At 44.9% G+C, this 20,832-nt stretch overlaps 1 protein-coding gene across 1 annotated transcript in view; it reads left to right on the top strand.

The window, feature by feature from the left end:
- The first annotated feature begins 1,059 nt into the window (after positions 1-1,059).
- LOC135401403 (uncharacterized) overlaps positions 1,060-20,832 on the top strand; it is a 37,803-nt gene continuing 18,030 nt past the window's right edge. Inside the window, exons 1-11 of the mRNA XM_064633797.1 lie at positions 1,060-1,259; positions 8,241-8,399; positions 11,136-11,342; positions 15,943-16,046; positions 18,008-18,266; positions 18,343-18,489; positions 19,377-19,583; positions 19,657-19,766; positions 20,042-20,126; positions 20,201-20,368; positions 20,638-20,796. Of these exons, the coding sequence (XP_064489867.1) occupies positions 1,208-1,259; positions 8,241-8,399; positions 11,136-11,342; positions 15,943-16,046; positions 18,008-18,266; positions 18,343-18,489; positions 19,377-19,583; positions 19,657-19,766; positions 20,042-20,126; positions 20,201-20,368; positions 20,638-20,796 (1,657 nt within the window). The 5' untranslated portion in view covers positions 1,060-1,207. The remainder of the gene's footprint in view (positions 1,260-8,240; positions 8,400-11,135; positions 11,343-15,942; positions 16,047-18,007; positions 18,267-18,342; positions 18,490-19,376; positions 19,584-19,656; positions 19,767-20,041; positions 20,127-20,200; positions 20,369-20,637; positions 20,797-20,832) is intronic.

Here is a 20,832-nt window from a genome sequence, read left to right as displayed (position 1 = left end):
ACGCAGTAAAAATGTGTAATTGTTGCCACGAAAGAAGATTTTACTGCTCAGATAATACGATGACCTTTATAAAGAATTTATTCAATATTGTTTCGCCTTTTTAGCAACAAAATTTAGCAGGCTATATTGAGTATAACCATATAGAGTAAAGCCTCGCTATAACGAAGTCAATCGGACCAGGGAAAATTGGATATAAGCGGCAGTTCGATATAAACGGAAGTCCCACGAGCACATTGACAGTCGCCTCGGAATCGCGCGGAAACCTCGTGAACCTCGTAGAGAAGTGTTTTAGAAATGCTTATAATATTTTCAAAAACCAGGAAAGGCAAATATATATATTTTTTGTGACGAACAACCTTTTAATTTAGGTGTAAAAAAAAAGAGAGAAGAAGTAGTAGAAGAAAAAGCCGTGAGCTGGACTTTCGTACTAAGTGGAGTCGGCTGGCAGTACAATTCGAATAACAAGGTTGGAAACGCATACATTGGTTAGCGTGATAATTCGAATAAAGCGGTATCGTTATAACAAGAGTAATTTCATAATTAAATTACGTGTAAAATGCTCTGCCCTGATATATTTTGCTTTAACGAAACTGTCATTACTTTTTGACATCATACATCAATTAAATGTTGAGGTCTCGCACTAATTGTTATCTGGTGGAGATAGACGACGGCATGCAGCCAGCGGACAATGAGAAGATGCTCACGTGTCATCGGTTAATACGTTTCGCTTTCTCTATCGCTCCATAAAACCGACGACGTACTTAACTTAACGCGTAACACTGTCGCACAAACCATACCACGAAGTCAGCACGCGAGAAAGACATCACCCCTTCTCGACTTCATCCATCCCTTCCTCCCTCCTTGCATCACCCGTACTTTCCCCACGCACTCAACGTACACGCACTTCGCCCCGGCATTCATTATCACGCCGAAAGCTTCCTTCGCTTATTAATTCCCCATCCGAGACTTCCCCAAGATGAAAAACAGTCGCGGATCCTCATCTGGCCGTACTCAGCCAAGGACTGTTCTCCTCGGCTGAGTGGTCGCCGCCGCCGCCGTCCCAGTTGAGGACGGGTTTTTCCGCGATCTGAGCGCCACCACAAAACAAGAGGAGTTGCAAGAGTCAGTTGTTGTTGTACATCCGTGCCGGCGAGTTATCAGCTGACGAGTTCCCGCACGGACCAGAACAGCGTAAGACATCCACAGCATGGCTTTGCTGTTCTTGGTCGCCTTGCTGGTGATCTCTGTGCAAAGCTCCGGTGAGTGTGCTGATGGTGTGCTGCGACAGAGGTTTACGTGGGTGGATTACTACATGTCACTACGACGGCACAACGTATTGAGTGATGCGGCGGATGATTGCGGTGCTTGTGGATATATGGCTGAATGTGTTCCCTCTGAAGTGTACATGGTGTGATTCAGATATATAGTGGGGGCGCTCCGGTTGGGATGGTGAGTGTGGTGATTGAGGTATATAGGAGAACGCATATAGAGGTGGAAAGATGGTTGCGAGCCAAGAAAGAACGAGAGGAGTAGATCTATCTATATACATGGACCATTAGAATGGCGCTTCCTCAGGAAGGGTTGTAATAAGCTTTTACGCAGTGAGGAACTATTGGTAATCGAAGTAGGGTATAAACTCAGTGTGACGAAAGGACAAGGACGTTCTAATAACCAAGTCGGTATCTTCTACGGTAAATCTGTTCCTTTTTTACATTTCATAAAATGACATATTTCTGGCGTTCCCGAGGCTTGCCATTTCATCATTTCATTCTAACCTAACCTATTTCCTGACCACAATTTCCGGAACTAGTTTCCATCAGGAGAAGCACGTATCTTTTCCCAAGATTACAAAAACAATGGTCGCTTCATAAATACAACGAGTGCACTCCAACACCTACACTATGTTCGAACCACAGTCCTCAGTCCTGTGTTACCATCGATCTACAACGCCGACATGAACTCTATTCAGTCTCATCAAAACTACGTTTTGTTTTCCTAGCTATATTGAGGGCCGCGCTCGCCTGCCGTCTGCTACTCTCATATAAACAGAGGCACAGAGAGATGAATTTCGGAGAACGTCGCAGCATAGTCACACACAAAGCACAATGCAAAACCTATAAGGCGAGGTAACCTACAATGGCTGCGATACACTATTATGTACAACAATCTCATCGACAGTTACCACCACGAGGAAAAGTCACCTATACGTGTGCACGAATCCAGCTATATGCCATTGTCGTGCAGCCTTCGCTTATCCGGTGCTGGACACGCGTTTTCTTGTTTTTGTTTTTTGCCAGACACAAGGCTCTATGAATAAACTTCGCTACGAGGAAATGACAGCGTGCTTTCCGGCTTCGGGACAGCTTCATACTATACAGGCACAAGTGCGTGATCTACCGCTTCGGCGCTTCCTCTGCCACGTGATGTACCATTTCCGCCTGGATGTCAGTCCATAGGAGAGGTCCAGTAGATCTTTCTACTAAAAATAGTTACAAGAATTGATGTATAGGAGAGCGTAGAAATGTGCCAGGCACATTGCATTGGACTACGTCTCTATAAGCGAATCACACGCACGGCTCGTTGCCTTCAATGGAAGAATTCTTGTTAAAGGGATATCACTCGTAGACTCATCGTGGTGACAAAGTTTATCAAAAGTCTACAAGCCAGGCTGATAACTGCCATATGTTTGTCTACAGCCACAGTCATTCCGGAGAATTTAAAACCCCGCCTCCAACAAAGCGATAACGCCAGTCAGTCCAGTAACGTCTGACAAGTACATAATATGAAACAGCATCACGTCGAGGGTGGTGCATGTTGTCCGTGCAGTCATTTGGGATGACGATGATGAAACCAAGGAACGAGAATATCACTCAGAAACATTCGTATTCCTCTCCAAATAGCACCCGCCAGGCTTCAAAGTATGCGGAATATCGAGAAAGTGCATTTTCCGCGCATATTCCCGCGTGGTACACCCACCAGGCAATCAAAAGTTTCAGTCCCCTCATCAAAACGACAAGCTATGCCACGCTATTCTGACTAATTTACAGACTAAAGACTAAACAGACTTAACTAACAGACTAAACAGACGTACAGACTGAAGACATCTGGATTATAACCTCCGAGTTTGAAGAGAAAAACGTTCATGTCATGCAACAGCCAAAGGCTTCGTATCTTGATTAAGGGCGTATAATGAGTTCTGTACTTGTGCACCATTTCTTTCCTCGGTGTCTGACTGAGATCCTGAAATCGTTATGAAAAAGCGAAGTCCATTACGAAAGATTGAGTGGCTCGTCAGACAATGGTTCTTTCGGTGCTGATGTACCGTATCGTGAAATCGTTTTTTCTTTACTGTTTTGTTATTCGTTCAGCCTTTAGTAACGGCGGGACGCTTTGAAACCGGTTGGACGGCCGAGTCTCCTATTGTCTGCATTATGAGAAGGCACTGATGCGAATAGAAATAACCTGAAGCAAGCAGACGGTCTACCTGTATAGTGGAAGTCTGTTGATACGTTTCTTCGTAGTCGATATTATCTAGTCGGTAAATTGTAAAATTCAGTTTTGTGAAACTGAATTATAAGTATACGATTACTCGGAAGAGCATTATACGAACATTGGGATTACAACGCAGTTACCTTACGTAAAAATTCTATCAATGGAGAAAGCGTGCGGCCGCGAATCTTTTGCACGTATACGAATTTGCAGTGAAACAGGCGATAAACATGCGATGAACGTGCGATAAACAGGTGATAAAATGGAGAAAAAAACGGGATATCGAATTGAGTATCTTCCCTGAGGCTCTGCCTTCTCTTTCTCTAGCTTTATAGGACAGCGGAGAGGTTTTTTAAACTATAGAGAGAATATAGAACAGGCCTTTCTGATATTACTCATTTTTTATATGAGCTAAAAAAAGAGTAACCTCGTCTGTATTAGCACTGATATTAGAAACTTCTCATTTCTCATTTATTCATATTTTATATCCAACACAAATGCGTGGAGGTGGCCAAAAAGCAGTGCAAGACTGCTTGACTATAGGGCACCGTGATCACCTTCCTTGATTACTGCTGTAAAAATTGGCCACGCATTATGACAAATTTCAGTGTAGCAATGGTGCATGATTGTAAATGTAATCGTTGCTGTTTACCAGCTTCTGGGGACTGTAATTTAATTTCACGACACGATATATACGATATGGCATCTACCTGCGTGTTTATGGCGGTATTCGGTTCATATAACTCATTCGGGAGCTTCCCACATTTCCTGTTCACATTTCACAAAGGTCTTTTCATTAGAGATAATTTGAACTTTCCAAGCATTCCAAGCTTTGGATATGGATATTAAACAATTCAGATATGACAGTCGTCGGAAAAGCCAAGAACAATTACTTTCCATTGGGGATATCGATAGCGTTCTTCACTTTGACTTTTATTATTCTTGCTCCTGCAACTTTGGCGGTATGTGGCTTTACGGCTGGCTAGTCCCGAGAACGGTGCCTCTTATATAGTCCATAAAGTTTTTTTATGAGGTAAATGGTGTCTTAATGAGTATGTATCCCTCTAGCGGTGGGTTTCTGCTACTGTTTCTATTTTACGCCTCTTGGCTCTGCTAAGCCGTTCTGACTCCGTGAATGGAGATGAGAGAGTTTATTGTTTGAGGCTTTTCCCTGGACCTGGAAACGAATTACTAAATAGTTTTTACGATGGGTACCTGTTTCCTTTGATTCAGTAGCTAGAAAGAGGTAGGCTCCGAATTTAATGCTCATTGTACAGTCATCATGCTTACTTGGCTATATAGCAGATTTCCTCATAGGTTCGTGGTCAGAAAGTGATTCAGTCTTTTTAATACCATGATGCAACGGGATGTTTGATCTGTGGAGTCACAACTCCGCCTCTGTAAAGCTTGCTCTCTTCTCTCCTTAACCAGTAATTTCCTTGTTTTTTTCTGGTTTTGCAATGGATGTTTTGACAGCGCCCCCACGAGAAGCCATAGACGGCTTGTGCATATCGATTACAAAGGACATGATGAAAATACATGAACTCCTGCAGAGCAGTTATAGAAGGCCAGCACATAAAGATCAGATGCACATGAATATGACAGTGAGAGAGATAAAGACAATCCAATTCCACCTTTCCAGGTGGAAGCTAGAACATGGACAAACGACGTCACCATTTGATTTTGTTAGATTTTGTTAGATTTGCGTTGACGATCTTATAGACGCAAAATGTGTGACTTTATATAGCAGCCGTATGCATAGCAGAGACTACCATCCCCTAGTTTCTCCTCATCTCATCCGCCCCGAAATGTGACATTAAACGGAGCCTGACGACCGACCCATGACGCACAGCAGCATCCTGAAGCGCGCCTATCGCATCTTGCGCCCCCTATCTACAAATTCCGACTCGGCTATATTTGCAGACGACGAAGTAAACCCGTGGGTTTTTATCGCACGTTCTATTCACACGGAACTATCTGATCTGATTTCCGCGATTTTCCCTGGCACGTCTCCGGAATAGAAGGACTACTTCCGTCGGACGGCGAATTTGAAGCAGACGACGCCGGCTCCTCTCTGTGATTCGGAGGCGCGCGAGGAGGGTTGTGTGGTCGTCTGCTAGTAGCTTAGCGTGCTTCGCTGACCCGAATCGCGTGGCCCGCTTTTTTGAGAGCCTTTTCTAGGTCGACAGGTCGTTGCCGCCTCACGCAGCAAAAGGAAGACGACAGCGCCTACTTTACACCGCGCCAACCTGTTGTAGACGCGATTGTTGTCCATCCTGCTTGGACGGACGTTCGGACAGAAGCGGCGCAACGTGGATTGCACGATGATGAATACAATTTGCCGCAGTGTGGTGGAGTGGAGCCTGCTTTGCGGTGTTCGTCGAACTGTTCGCTTGTTATGACGTGCATGAAAGTGGCCGTAGTAGATGGGAAAGGAGGATTGTGTATGCGGGTTCTGAGGTGGAGCGTACATTGGGCTAAACCTGGGGAGGGTATGGTGTGGGATTTCAGTTGAGCTCGGAGGGAAAGAGAGAGTGAGAGAGAGCAGAGTAACAATGTAGAAAGGTACCAAGGATACTCCTTGGATTCAGTTTGTTATGCATTTAGTTCAATTAAGTCGACATCTTTATTGTCAGTATCAGCAACGCAATTTAATTAACGCAATTAATCGTTCAGCTAATAAAGTACCTATGCTGTACGTAAATGAACAGTGAACGAAACGAGCTTCTTCGACTACAACATGAGAGATCAAAAACAACAACCTGATGGACGATATCTGTTATTTCTTGCTCTCCTATCGTATCAAGTCCTTCTTACATGGGGAAAGGAATATGTGGGGAGAGGGGGGGAGTTAACTCGAATGATAATAAGTTGCACATTCAAATGGTTCTACATATGCAGAACATGTGTTTTTTTTTTTTCTTCTTACATTTCTGCGGCTACGATACTGTGGTCCTTGGTGCTTCCTTTTTGTTTTTCTTATTTTTCACTGCATACCCAACCGGGGACCTTTCACTAGGATCCCTGGGAGCAGTTACCTCATCGGTTGAACTGAAGCGCATAATTGTTGGCAGCACACTTTACATCTCCTCCATGGAGTATGCTTACAGTGTCCATTTCATTCCCATATCACTCACCTAATAAGCAAAATTCAACATATGATAGGGCAGGCTGCCGCAACTCCTGCAGTGAAAAGCCCTCATGTCATCATCATCATCTTCATCATAATCATCATGCATCTGTCGTTGTTGCTCCGAAACAAAGCGACATGTGAGTCGACCCACATTCGTTGTGACAAGTAGAGGAAAATCGGACTGGTAACCATTGACTAGCACGCCTGCCGGTTCCATGTCTGTCTCTCGCTGGCGTTTTTCTTTCGCTATTTACGTAGCTGCACACACACAACGGCAATACGAAGTGAATTTGTCAAAGCTGCATGTATACGGAAACGTCGCGTGTCGTATGTATTGGGTAGCAGTGGTAGCTAAATTCGAACCGTTCTGTTGAAATCTGTTTCCTCAGGCAGCTACGCGAACTCTGTCTCTGGGAAGAGGTACAGAGGTCGCGGAGGGCACGCAGGAAAAAGCCGCTTTCTGAAGCTCTATTCGACAGTTCCGCATGCTTGTTACATTGTTAACCAATCGTATACGCGTTCCATAGCACCGGGTAGTACTCGAGCCTATAGTCTCAATCCTGTATGCTAGGAAGAAGAAGAAGAAGAAGAAGAAGAAGAAAAAAAAAAAAAAACCCAGTAAATCGGGTGAACTGCAGCTTCCAGTCATCTAAGTTGCAATTGCTCCCCGTTTTTAGCCACTTAACCCCCAGAGTTTATTTCCCAGCAACGCAAATAGTCCCCATGCATCTACAATAGTCCCCAAAGGGATTAAAGTTGCTCCTTGTATACAAAAGGCCCTTTTCCCTTCGTAACAGGCATCGTTACACATAACGACATTTTCCGCGTACCATCCAGATTCAAAACACTTTTTTTTTCTTTGACAGGCACATAAACAATCCTGTTTATAATTCCAACAGTACAGACTTATACAATCTCTACCATCTCGTTATACGATAAATCAAGAAATAACAACAGACCTAACACATCAGTCAACCCCCTGCAGCGTTTGTCGCTGGTGAAGTAACGCCCTCGTGTTAGGGGAGATGTAAATGAGATCATATCTAATATTCACCAGCCTGTTGTGGACCAAACATCAACCCAGGGATCATCTTCCAATATTACGTATTTATTATTCGAAGCCTCACCTATATGATAAAGTAGTCCTGTTTTAAAGGGGGACAACCTAGCATGTCAGCGAATCTCTGAAGCAAAGAGATACGGGAGAAAGGGAACTTTTTATGACATACGGTAAACGCTCGTTATACCGAATCTAACGGGACCGAGAAGAAGAAAAAATTCGATATAAGCGACAATTCTATAAAAGCGGAAGTGCCGCAAACACAATAGTGTCGGAAATACCAAACGGTGATACAAAGCAAACAAACCTTGATGGTGAACACCTTGATAGACTTCTCATTTATAATAATTATGAAAAAAAAAAAAAAGAAGAGAGAGAAGGAGACGTAAGCTGGGTATGGCGTATACAGGATTTCGTTCAGGACAAAAAAAAAAAAATAGAAACAGGAAAAAAAAAAGAGTCAATTTCGTCATTCTGAGGGGTTTACTCTGACTGGCTGACCGCTGTCAAATAATGCCCATTCTCGCTGAGAAAACGTGCATATGTATGTGTTTGCAGATGTGAAAGACGGCACATGTCACCCACTGGAATCTCTGGCGGAAAGGGAGTGCCCTACCAACGTGACCGCAGAATGTGAAACAGATGCCAACTGCGAGGGCCCCTACAAGTGCTGCAGCAACGGATGCTACCACACGTGCACCAGACCACTGTACACGGGTATATACACTTCCCACTTTCTACGAAATCCTTTATTGAGGCCGCTCTATGTACATTGTCCGTCCGTGTAGCATATGTGGTGGGCGCGGGTGACCTTCTTATTGGCTCGTGTATTGCACTTTTTTAGGGCCGCGTTAGCATCCGCCGCAGGCTTATTATCATTCTCCTTTTCTTTTTCTGTTTTTTTTTTGTCATTTTAACATCATTCGTGTTTCGACTGCCCTTTTATATTGCCTTCTCGTCTTTCGCAGCAGACGCGGGGATTTGTTTTATTTATACTACTGAGCCCGGTGCTGAGATTTCAATTAGCGTTGAGGAGAAGTCACGTGAATAAGATTCATACATATACATCTTCCTCTCTTGAGGAGCACAAATGGGGGAAGAATATCTAGCTATACGCTTGGACGAGTGCGGAAGAAAGGCATATAAGAAAGCGCTATATAAGTAGTATTTTTGTCCACTTCGTTTCCTGTTGTATTTCTAAACTTCGAAATGCTGATCTGGGACACTGTCTCCGTTAATAAAAACCTCGTGACACAAGTCGTGATCGTAGTAGATAGAAGAATTATATGTAAGCAACCGTACGTAGGTATAGTGCCTTGCGTCAGTAGATACTTCAGCATAGTATACATTTTCTATTTCACTTTGCCTGTGCTTGCTATGTAAATCTGCTCGTGAAAATTTGAAAAACCTATATTCCGTCGTGCACAACTTTGTAACATTGTTCGTCACGATTGTGCCGGACATTAATGACATCATATATGGCATCATTTGCGACTGCCTATATAGCTATTATTTGAGCCGCCTTCAGCTGGCCTTCCTTTTGTTTGATGCCAATTCACTCTAGCTGGCTAAATCATCAGCCCAAATTGATTCAGTCAGGCTCTTGTTAACCACGGACTATTATAGTATGTTTCTTACACTTTTCAGCTTGTAAGAGAGTTTTCTTTTTTTTTTTTAACACCCATTTTTATATATTCCACAGGCTCAACTGAAAGGTGTGATAACGGTGTTAGAAAATGTGCCCACAGAACACCCATCCTCAATATTGTTTTAAAACGAATACACCCCCTTGAAGTGGCGTGTTCTGTATAGAATACGCCCTTTGAAATGATGTTTTCTATAGAATACTGAATTAAAATCGTGTTTTTCGCAAAATGTGCATTTGAAATGGCGTGTTACATAAAATGTGCATCTTGAAATTGTAATCTCTGTAGCGCGTGCCCTTTGAAATGATATTTCCTGTAGAGCATACCCTTTGTATCGCGCTTTTTATGTAGCTCACCCTTTTGAAAAAACGTCCTACAAAACTCCATTCTGCGCAGTCTGAAACTTATACTCCGCAAAGGTGCGTGCCATATAAGGCGAGACATTTACACCCGAAAAGGTGTAAAAGCCTTTACTGTTTAGTTTAGGCTATACTCCGCTCCTGTGTGGCACTCCGCGTCATCCGTCGCTCGTGTCATATTTCAGACGAGGCCGACGCATTCATTTATTCTCATTGCGTTAACATAGGAACACACCTCCGACGTCTCATCCTGCATGAGCGTGCCCTCGATACGCGCGGTTTGTCAAGGCCCCCTTTTCAGTCCTCTCTCTACCACCCCGTCGGAAAATGGTGATGATGCGTTCCGTCACTATCCGTCTCTGATTTGCCGCTGTGCACGACAGGAAGTAACTTCCAATTGGGCCACACAAGTGTATCATAAAAAAAAAGAAAAAGAAAGGCACGGAACTGATTCCTCGATCATTTCCTCGCATAAACAGGAAGTAGAAATAATTATTGAAGAAACTGTTTTGAAACAGGCGAGGCTACGAGAGGATCGAGACGTTGCTGTATTCGTTCGGTGGTCGTCGGAGATGAAATTAGTGGGTAATCAAAGTATAGCGACTACAAGATGAACCAGTATGTTAATATGTACATATATCACAGGCAATTCGTATACGATTCCATTTTTACGACGACACATGCAGTTGGAGTTAGGAAAGAAAAATGTGGAGATGTTGGCTCGAAACACAGGAGCTGGCTACTCCAAATCACTTGAGAATAAAAATCAGTAAGTCTAAATAGTTAGAGGCGCTGCAATGTCCACAAGAAATGCCTTGCCTCATGCATGGTTGTTTGGTTTGGTGAAAAAAAGAAACGAACAAATAAAATGCCTCATCCTCTGCACCTTATTACTTGCAGGCTCTATGACACTTTTTATTGTCTATGCTATAAGAAAAAAAAAAAAGAGAGAGAAGAAGAAGAAGGAGTAATTTTAGAATAACAGTGGAAAGGACCAAAAGGGAGGGTGTTGTGTTCCTCCGTTTCGTCTTTTTTATTTTTTTCGCGCTATGCTTAATCTGGGTCAATTTGAGGACTAAATGCATTGCTACAACCAACCATTATTCCATTTCGGGACGAAATGCACTAAAGTTTATGCGGAGGGCTGGGACTATGTAGCGCCGGGGAGTTAAATTCGGGGTCCAAGGATAAAAATGTGCAGTTAATTGCTATCTGGAGGGCTAGATGCTGTAATTGCTTCCCAATATGTACTCCTTTTTCCCTAGGCTGAAGAACAAAATCATCTAGACTAAAACCCAGAAGCAATTTTTTTTCGCGTTATTCATGTAATTAAAAATTGCACGACGGTCGTCGGACCGCATATAGCTAATTCACACTGTATATGGCTTGATAACTTTATTACACTTTATAGCTTTACTACACGTCTCACCCACGTCCTTTTTTTCTAGGATGCCAGCAGGTGCGAATGTTAAACGAACGTCGCGCTAAGCTGCAGGGACGCGCCGGTCGGACATTTGTTCCCCGATGCGGCCCTCAGGGCGAGTTCGACCCCGTGCAGTGCGATCCTCAGGATGGTCGCTGTTGGTGCGTCGACCGAATGGGTCTCGAAGTGGCCGGAACAAGGGCGAGGTCCCTGGAACTAGTCAACTGCTCCGGTAAGTACTACAGTTGATACATCTCTGTTTATATACTGGTGCAGTTCAACTCGACCTCCTGGTTACGGTCTTCCTTTCTGAAGATAGACCAAAAGCCAGGGGCCATGATGTTTATTACTGCGTAACACTGGCTTGCACAACAAATAAAGGTCTTCCTTTCTGGAGGTCATGTGTACTCGCGGTGTACCTCTTGTTGTAGGTTCCTACCCTTCCCAACATCCATCTTCTGAATCGGAAAACAGCCAGAAATAGAAATAGAAACAGAAATCCTGAATAAATTAGTTGAATCTTTGGTCACTGTTCCAACAACAACAACAACAACAAATAAATCGCGACTATATGACATGGGGTGATTCACCACTGGAAAGCTGTCCCATTACACGCGAAACATTAGTACAACACCTGAGCTGTCATCCACTGGCTGCGCTACGCCGCAAAAAGGAAGATGAAGAAAAAAGAAACACACACTGGAACACGCTGTTCCAAACGCGTTCAGATGCGGTGCCTTTTTGAGCCACCGTTAATAATTTTTGGCGGAACTATTTTTGAAAACGCACTCTTACGGCCACGTGGTACTGCCACTGTCACGTGACAGCCCCACAACGTAACCTTTAAAGCAGTGAGTGGCCCTGTAAAGTCTCACGCTGGTTGCTTGGTCATTCCTTCCAACTGGTCATGCCAAAAGACTAGGAAGCCTACCACCACGCACAGTCCCCCAGGGCGTCAGTCTGACGTTGCCCACCTCTGTGAGGCCGACAACGGCGGGCCTTTTCACTAGCACCAGCACCACTACCACAGCCTGTATTGTCTGTTTTGTGGTTGACTTTGCAGACTAATGTCGCCATAATTCACCCTGAAGTCGGCCCAGGACGTATACTGACCAACGTTTTGCTTCCATTCCTCTCTGTGGTCACTTCTTCTTACCTGTGGTCACCCTGTGGTCACTTCTTCAGTGTCCGTGTTTCGTCCCTTTCCGTTTTAGCGCTTTTACCTACATCAAAGTCACCTCTTCGTACGCCCGCGTATGTGCATCGCCACAGTTGCTTCGCGGTGCCCTGACGGAATAAAGAAAAAAGAACATAGTTACCACAGTCACATCATCAGCGTGGATTATTACGACCTTTTAAAGGAGTATTACGTCCTTCAATAAATGCCCGCTAGTCCAAAGTCAACCCGCCAAACATAGCTTATTCATTTTCACTTCCCCTTTGCAAACGGAGCGCCCCATGCGGTCATAATCATCACCATCATCCATTTAAATGCGCTCGTCCGAAATCGAGAGCATTTCCGTTACAGGTCACACTGTTCCCACCACGCTCATTCCAGGACCACCAGGAAACGCAAACAATGGAAGGTTCACTTTCACTGGTCTCTCGCAACGTGAATGACCTCACATATACAGACCACACCGTGGTTGTTCATTTTTTAATCGTCCAACACAAAGAGCTTCACGTCACTCAGCCCATGTAGCTATGTGTAAAGAGAGGCTTGACGGTGTGCTCGTTCTGTGCTGTTCTGACGATGTGCTGCTGACGAACCGCTATCGGGGACTAATAGACTATAGGGTACGTGAGAGTAAGGAGGTCCCAATACGCAAACGCGCTACAAATCGACGCTACGGCTGAAAAAGAAGACTTATAAAAGCAAAAGAAATCGAATCTTTTTTAAACGCATCGCGCCTAGTAAAAATAATTGGTATCGTAAAACGAAACTATTTTTTAAATGCTTTCGATATGTTTGCAGACGACACTCTCACGCTGATTCTCGCCGGCGGGAGCGACGCAAGCCAGATTTGGGGCCTCACGCTGTTTTCGAGCAGAATAGGGTAGGCTTCTTTGGGTTCCGGTCATGCTCAGTGGCGATGACGCTATTCCTTTTGGGCCCTGTAGTGCTTGGGTACCCCATTGCTTGAAACCCGCTTTCATGTATGAAGTGCGTGCAGCACACAGAGTAATTATCTGAAGGAGCAACAGTATCCGTTTCAGGAGTGCAGAGGCGTCCCAAAAACACGCGTTCTACTCGTCATTAAGATGTCACCTTGCGACCGTAATCTACAAGGTGTGAGGTTGTGTATGCATTCGAAGAAGCACACCTGTATATCAGGGCTAATGACTACTGATTTTCCGTTATGAGACTACGTGTGCTTGTCGTTCCAGTTTTGTCGCGCAAGCGAAAAGAGGGCTAACCTTCGTCTGCTCTTTTGTGTTGGCATAGCGACACCTACACCTCGCGTATGCGCATTAACAACGATGCGCACAGTAACAGTACCGCAATTCCTGCAGAGATCACGCGTTCCGTTTGTTGCAACAGGAAATTCGAGTCTGGCCTTTCGGTTGGGTTCGATGGTCAATGTGCTCTGGAGTAACAAAAAAGAAAACAGTGTCGCGTATTTATGCTGGCCTTTTTTTTTTCTCTCTCTCTCTCTTTTCGTTTTTTTTTTTTTTTTGCTCCATGGACCGTATCGAGAATGGACTTTCCTAAGGGCACTGGAGGCTTTTGAAACCGTATCGTATGTGATCTCTATCGTAATGCGAGAGAAGTTGTACGAGGCCGGGCCAATAGCATTACTGAGGCACCTTTCACGTTGCCATCAGCGCTATAGGTCCCTGACCCGACTCCTTGGTCCCGTCCCACGGCCTGCCTAGTGGGCCGTCACCACAGCCCTGCTCCGCTTCTTCACCCTCTGACTGGGCTTTCGTGTGCCGTGTGGTGCCTGTGCTGCACTAACTGTTTCTCTTTCTTTTTTTCCTTACTTTTCCCTTTTCGTTCTTTTTTTTTTGTATATTTTGAGTTTCTTTCTTTTTTGGAATAGTAAGCCGGCATTAGCCTGGCTGACATTTCAATTTTTCTTTCTTTTCATTCTATTAAACATATTCCTAATAGCAGACAGCAGCAGCACTGTCAAGCGCTGTTTCCATTCCATGACTAAAAGAAATTGTTCCCCCCTTTGCATTCTTTCGTAGAACTCAATTCATGTATTGCGACTTTTGTGCCTTCTGCAATGACATCATCATGAGTAGTTCATGGGGTGACTCTTCGCTTAGAGCTACGGATGTCACGCGGCATATACGGAACTTTATGACTTGGGTCATTATTCACCGATTACCTCATCATTTCCTCATCCATCGTCACAGCATATGTGTTTCCGAACTGACTGTACTGTATAGTCTGTGTCTAACGTACACCGGTGAATGCGAAATACTAAGTTCAGCAGCAAGGCAGTTCAAAGCATTTTCGTCATTGCCTTTGATGTGCGGACTGTGTTGGATCCAGATACGACCTGCGCTCTGTGCAGTCGTCGAGTGTCTTCCTAGGACATTTTCGCTAAATTACATGTCAGTTTGAACAATTAAAGTAGCGAGCCGAACGTCTAGGACTATAGTATAGTCATCGACTCTTCTTTTTTTTTTTCTACGGCCAGGGTCAACACTATTACCGTATACCAAATTACCAATTTATTACCGCGGATAGATCTCAATATGCGTGTATGGCTTCACGGTCACCCTTTCTTTCTTATTCTTTTTTTAACTTGCGATTGCGTGCTCGTCAGTAAAACTCCGTAGGATGTTGTCCTCAAGCTCCTTTGAGTTACTGTAGTCGCTGTCACGCTATTTCAGCCAGGGAAGCAATTGGCACCTCTTCGAGGCGTGTTCGGCTGTGTGCGGGCGAAAAAAAAAAACAAAAAAAAAACGGTAGTTGTGTTTTCGCGGCCTTCATAAAAGGACGTTGTCTGCATGAGTAAGCTTCTGGAGAATATCCAACAATGTGTAGATCTAAATGACAAGTCATCGGAAAAGCGGAGCAGGAGTGCAAGTCTCCTATGTTTTACGCTTTTGTGTTTACGAAGTCCGTTTATACGTACGGGGGTAAAAAAAATTCAAGTACATCCTTATATGTGCTCCACAGTGACAGTTTCAAATCTCCGAGCCATCCTGTAATGTGTCGCGTTTGCGAAATCAAAACAAAAATTCCCGTTCTGTAGGACATCGTAATATACAGGGTGTTTCACGAAAATCCCCCGGCTGTATAATTCGTGAACAGGTGGCGTCATCGAAGAAATGTCTTTTTGGTAAAGATCCTTGGGACATCGGCTGTGAACTGAGTAGTGAGCGGCTCATTTGCATACGCTCACTAATTAAATAAACATCCTAACTCTCAGATTTTACTTAGTACGCTTGCGGAACCTCTGTTTCACGCATCGGGACCTTCAGCGAAATATATTGCAAGAAAAAAACCGCGTCGACACTTAGTGATTTTTCCGAGTAATTAATTGGTTTCGGTTTACATATTTCTTGCGCGGAGCAGTGCACCAATGCGCTCTTTGAATCACCAATCCGCTGTCAATTTCGTGTTCATCCGCCTGGTTCACGCGTTATTCAGCCGGGGGATATTCGTGAAACACCCGGTATATAATTCTAGTACGTGCACACGTATGTGGTATACACATATTGTAGACAGCACACGTGTCCTTTCACTATAGCTTAACACTGTGTGTCACACGCTGATTTGCTATATAGTCATGTCTAACTCATTTTTCTATTCATCTCCAATTTTTTTATATCTTCATCAATCAACCAATCAATCATTTTTCTCTTTCCAGCACGAAGTAAGTGTGCGAGCTACCTGTGCCGTATGCTGTGTCCATACGGCTTCGAACTAGACGATAGCGGCTGTCCACTCTGCGAATGCCGCAATCCCTGCAAGGTAATGAAAAAGGAACTCCCCCCCATTTACTAACCTTCGTCGTCTTGTTTCGTGATCTACGGACCGTACACATATGAACGTCGCCACAAGGTGCAATTATGACACGCGAGCTACCAAGCATTTGTTCGCAGAACGCCTTCGATTGCGTAACGCTTCTGGCTTACAGGCCCTGCTGCACGCGTGAAAACGTGACCACCAGGGGTAGAAAACGGTGAGCGTCACGCTCGAGTGCGAGGGACATGCGTTCACGGGAGTCTGACCCCGCCTTTGTTAGGTCATGCTTCGTGGCTATAGCAAGACGGGCAAGTATATGACCGTTCTTGTGTTATACAGGGACCGTGGTTATATGTATACATGCAATCGGGGACATCTCTTGACCGCAATGGCGACCATAGTTGCATCTCTCGCGTCTCTCGTTGACCAACACTGTGATAACTAGAGCGAGCGTTGATTTTATTCTGCGCGCCATTTGGTGTCGTCTCCGAAAAAAATAAGTTTTGTAGGAGTCACGGCTGTTATGGGAAGGGCGAAAATTGGGCGTAAAATTAGAATTCTGCGTAGGAATAAGAGGCTGTATTCGCGTTCTGATTTCTCAGCAAGCTCGCTTATTCAGAACACAAGCTTGACCTTGACGATACTGCTAAAATTGAAGTACTATACCACTCCCTCTTATGTGTTGCGACTGCGTAGAGAGAGCACGTTATATCCAGGAATTCGTTATATTCGAATTATATTCGTTAATTCCGTTATATCCAGGATATCAGCATCACTGCTGAGACGTAATATAACAAATTAACGAATATCAAAACGAAGATAACGAATATGATTCGATCACTGCTCTGAACGTCTCAGCAGTGATGCTGATATCCTGGATATAACGAATTGCGAAAAAAAATACAATGCAAGTTCCACTGTCTTCAATGTACATAGTAGAGCTGTTTAAAGGACACGCAACGGTTCTGGAATCAAAACAACAACGCAATAACAGAGCTTTAACCCAGCGTATATTCACCTCATAGTACAGTGCTGGACAAAAGTTTACGGAACATGCTATACGGCGCATTCTTTCGTCAGGGTGACACGCCAGCAGCGAATGGTACCGTACCGACTTGCAAACAGGTGACTGGGTTACCTAAACACATGTCTGTCGTACGGTACCATTCGCTGCTAGCGTGTCACTCCGAGGAAGGAATGCGCTGGAGCGTGTTCCGTAAACCTTTTTTCCACCACTGTACCATCAGGAAGCTAGCAATAGCTTCTCATGAGTCTACAACACAGTCACAGAACGATCGTGGTACGCGGGACAGAGCTGCACCGCCTAATCGACTCAATTACCAGCCTATGCCATCTTTCTCGACCGGACATTCTGCATGCTCTGTCCGCAATGGCGTGGGACGGTATCCCACTCGTCGCTTTGTGCCGGCGCACATTCAAGGTCTCAAACGGAAAGAAGAGCCCAACCAACTAGGGAAGCTATAGAGGACGCCACCTGCGGAGCGTATCAGTCGGTTGCACATGGTAGTCTTCAAAGACGACCCGCCGTATGCTATTTGGCAACGATAGTTCTTAGGATTTCCAATGTCCTGCAACTGCTCTCTCGCGCGCAATCGGACGATAAAAAAGCGGCACCGACGTACTTGCTCAATATTAAAAAATAGCCTTCCAAATTTGGTATGCGTCTTAAAGTACCGAAGAGTCGAGAGGGAGTACCAGAGGGTTCTAGAAGTAGTGGATAGACACTACGCAAGTTGTCATTTTGACTTCATTAGTAATATGTTACACAGCGGACACCACGTGATATTTCGAAGACAATTTCAGCTTAACTGCTCTTTACGTCGCTCTCCTGGGCAGTGCAACCAAGTTACACTGATACAAAGTTTTTTTCAGCTTTGTGAATATAAAACATTTCAGCTTGTTTAATCAAACCCACACTGCATACTACTCTACTCTGTTCACTGTAGGGAGTTGAGTGTCCCGGTGGGCAGGAGTGCAGTCTGGAGGAGCAGTTAGAATGTGCTGAAGGACCGTGTCCCCCCATACCGACGTGCAAGCGACCACGCTCTCTAGAAAGTTTCTGCCCCAGAGGTGATCCTCTTTTAAGTCCGGACAGTGGAAGACCTTTGCTCTGCGGCTACGGGCCGAGCAAGCCACAATGCCCTGCCAAGTTCCAGTGTCAGGTTCAGAGCGGCAACGACTACGGAGTCTGCTGTCCTTTGGCAGGTGTGTTCCCCGTAACGGTTCGCGGTTGCGTACCAGGATTAGAAACTGTGTGTAACGCGCCACCTTCAACCCGCAGATAAGCCGGGCGTGTGTCCCCACGTCGCGACAACCGTCGAGCAATGTGGACGTGCGTGTACTATTGATCTTGACTGCAACGGTCAGGACAAGTGCTGTGAAACGCAGCAGTGCGGGACAACATGTCTTCCACCTGCAAACACCACACGTGAGTATATATCATCACTAATTTCCTGCCGTAGCCCGTAATAGCATGCCGCTTCCATGTTGGTCCCAACTTGTAATAGCTACTTGTTGGTCCCAACTTGTAATGGCTTGATAATGTTTCGCTGACCGTATACTTTATCCGAATCCTTAAACCCCAACTTGTAATATCCATTACATGGCCTTACTGTCGTTACGGTATTATGTTCCCTACATGGAGCAGAGGGTGCGCTCAGGAGCGGTCTTGTAGATGAATGTTTGGCTGACCGTATACTTTATCCGAATCTCTAAACCCTAACTTGTAATAGCCGTGACATAGCTGGGCGTCATAGCATTGGGCGCTGATGCCCGATACATAGTGTGGACGGTATGTTCAAGAGCGTCCTCCGAAATGAATGTTTCGCTGACCGATACTTTATCCGAAACGTCAAGCGAAACGCTACCAGGAAAATACAAATACGTATGCACGTTTTCAACAAAGTAAAAAAACAAAAAACAATCAAATTGCCACGTATTTAATTAAGGTGCTAGGATTAATGACAGAATGAAGTCACTGAAAAGGTTAGCCAGCTGTAGGACTCGAACCCACGTCTTCTGGATTGTCGGTCTAGGGCTCTACCAATTGAGCTAAGCTAACACACCTCCCCAATGACTTCCAAGGGTGCGTCACCTGAAGGGACAAACCAGGTCCAGAACTGCAATCCAGAAGATGTGGGTTCGAGTCCTACAGCTGGCTAACCCTTTCTGTGACTTCCTTCTTTCATTGTTCTTAGGCACTCGAGGCTTGTGTATTGTGTTGTCCTTTCTTCTGTGTTCCAGCCTCAGAACATAAATTTCCATCGTGCTAGGATTAAGTATTGGAATTCTTATGCTGCCTACATTGCACTGTAGTGTGCCAACAGCAAAAGGCTCTGGCTCATCTTCTGAGCGGTGCAAGTGCACCCGGCTATGTGCCACAGTGTGACGAGCAAGGGAACTTCATCCGAAAGCAGTGCAGTAGCAACGGCAAAGTGTGCTGGTGCGTGGAAGACGATGGCAGACAACGTTCTGGAACTTTGGGTCCTGCCGATGCTGTTGATTGTCAGTCCAATAATGCTGGTGAGATACTTTGCAGTGGTGCGGAAATGTTTTGTCTTCGGAGCTTACCGTTCTTGTAACTGGGCGATTTCAGAGTCAAGGCAACACGACTGTGATCTGATTTTCTGCAACCTACACTGCGAATACGGCTATAAGGTTGGTTCTGATGGATGTCAGCAGTGCAAGTGTTGGGATCCCTGCGAGGTGAGTAAACCGTACGCGCATGCGTACACGAAGCGAAGTCATTTTTTTTTACAGCTACTTATGCAACCCAGCTTTTAGTTTTCTGGCAGCTTATACCGTTGAGAACCAACTAGTGCAGCACGCTCTTTTTGTTTTGTCTCGACTTGGCTTATTATGGTTCCTCATTGGGTCATACGTGCAGCATAAGATCTTAAGGTTGGCGTTGTTCTTAGCTGAAATGAGAACTTGCTTTTCCTGTTGTTCTGCAAAGGTACAATGTCTTTTGCCTCTTCCAGGCTGTGAATTGTTCAAAGAATTCAGTCTGCGTTATTGTACGAGAAGAGCCATGCGTATCTGGAGACTGTCCACCCATTGCAACGTGTGAGTGTCGTGCTCCTCCTTTCGAACACTTGATAATTGCGTTTCTTGCTCGAATGTGTGCAATCTTTCCTTAGGTCACAAGAAGCAGCCCAGTGCCTGTGTAAGTGGAAGTCCGTTACTACAAGAAGGAAGCGACAAGACAGTAAAGTGCACTGGTCAGGACTGCCCTGGTGGTTACGATTGCGAAATCCTGCCTGGAGACCATTCTGGTGTTTGCTGTCCAAGAGACGCGTCCGAACTAGGCAAGTGAATATATTCCGGCGTCTGTGACGCTTCCTAGGAGTACCTGAAGGCGTCAGAAGCCCACATTCAGGGAAGGCATTGTTGCATAAATTCCAGCATATTACCGTTACGTGCGTAGTCAATGCTGAAGTACAAAGTTTGGCCTGTCTTACGTAGTGTCGCATCTTCAGATTGAACTAACCAATATGAACCAACCAACCAACCAACCAACCAAATGTAGGAACAGCATTGCTCTGGAGTAAAAGAACTCTATCTTTGTGCTTATCAGAGTCGAAGAAATTGGAGGCATGCACTGCAGTCGTAGGCAAGTGCGAGGATCTCAAGGCGTGTACCAAAAACACAGATTGTGGAAGTGACAGCCAGTGTTGTCACTCTGCGGAATGTGGCTCAGTCTGCTCGAAGAAGACCGACGACCTGCCACGTACAAGTAAGAACTTGGCATCAAGTTTTTGACTCGTCTTGA

Source organism: Ornithodoros turicata, chromosome 7, assembly GCF_037126465.1.
Source record: "Ornithodoros turicata isolate Travis chromosome 7, ASM3712646v1, whole genome shotgun sequence".
Taxonomy (NCBI): Eukaryota; Metazoa; Arthropoda; class Arachnida; order Ixodida; family Argasidae; genus Ornithodoros; species Ornithodoros turicata.
This window is presented reverse-complemented; position numbering and strand designations above follow the sequence as displayed.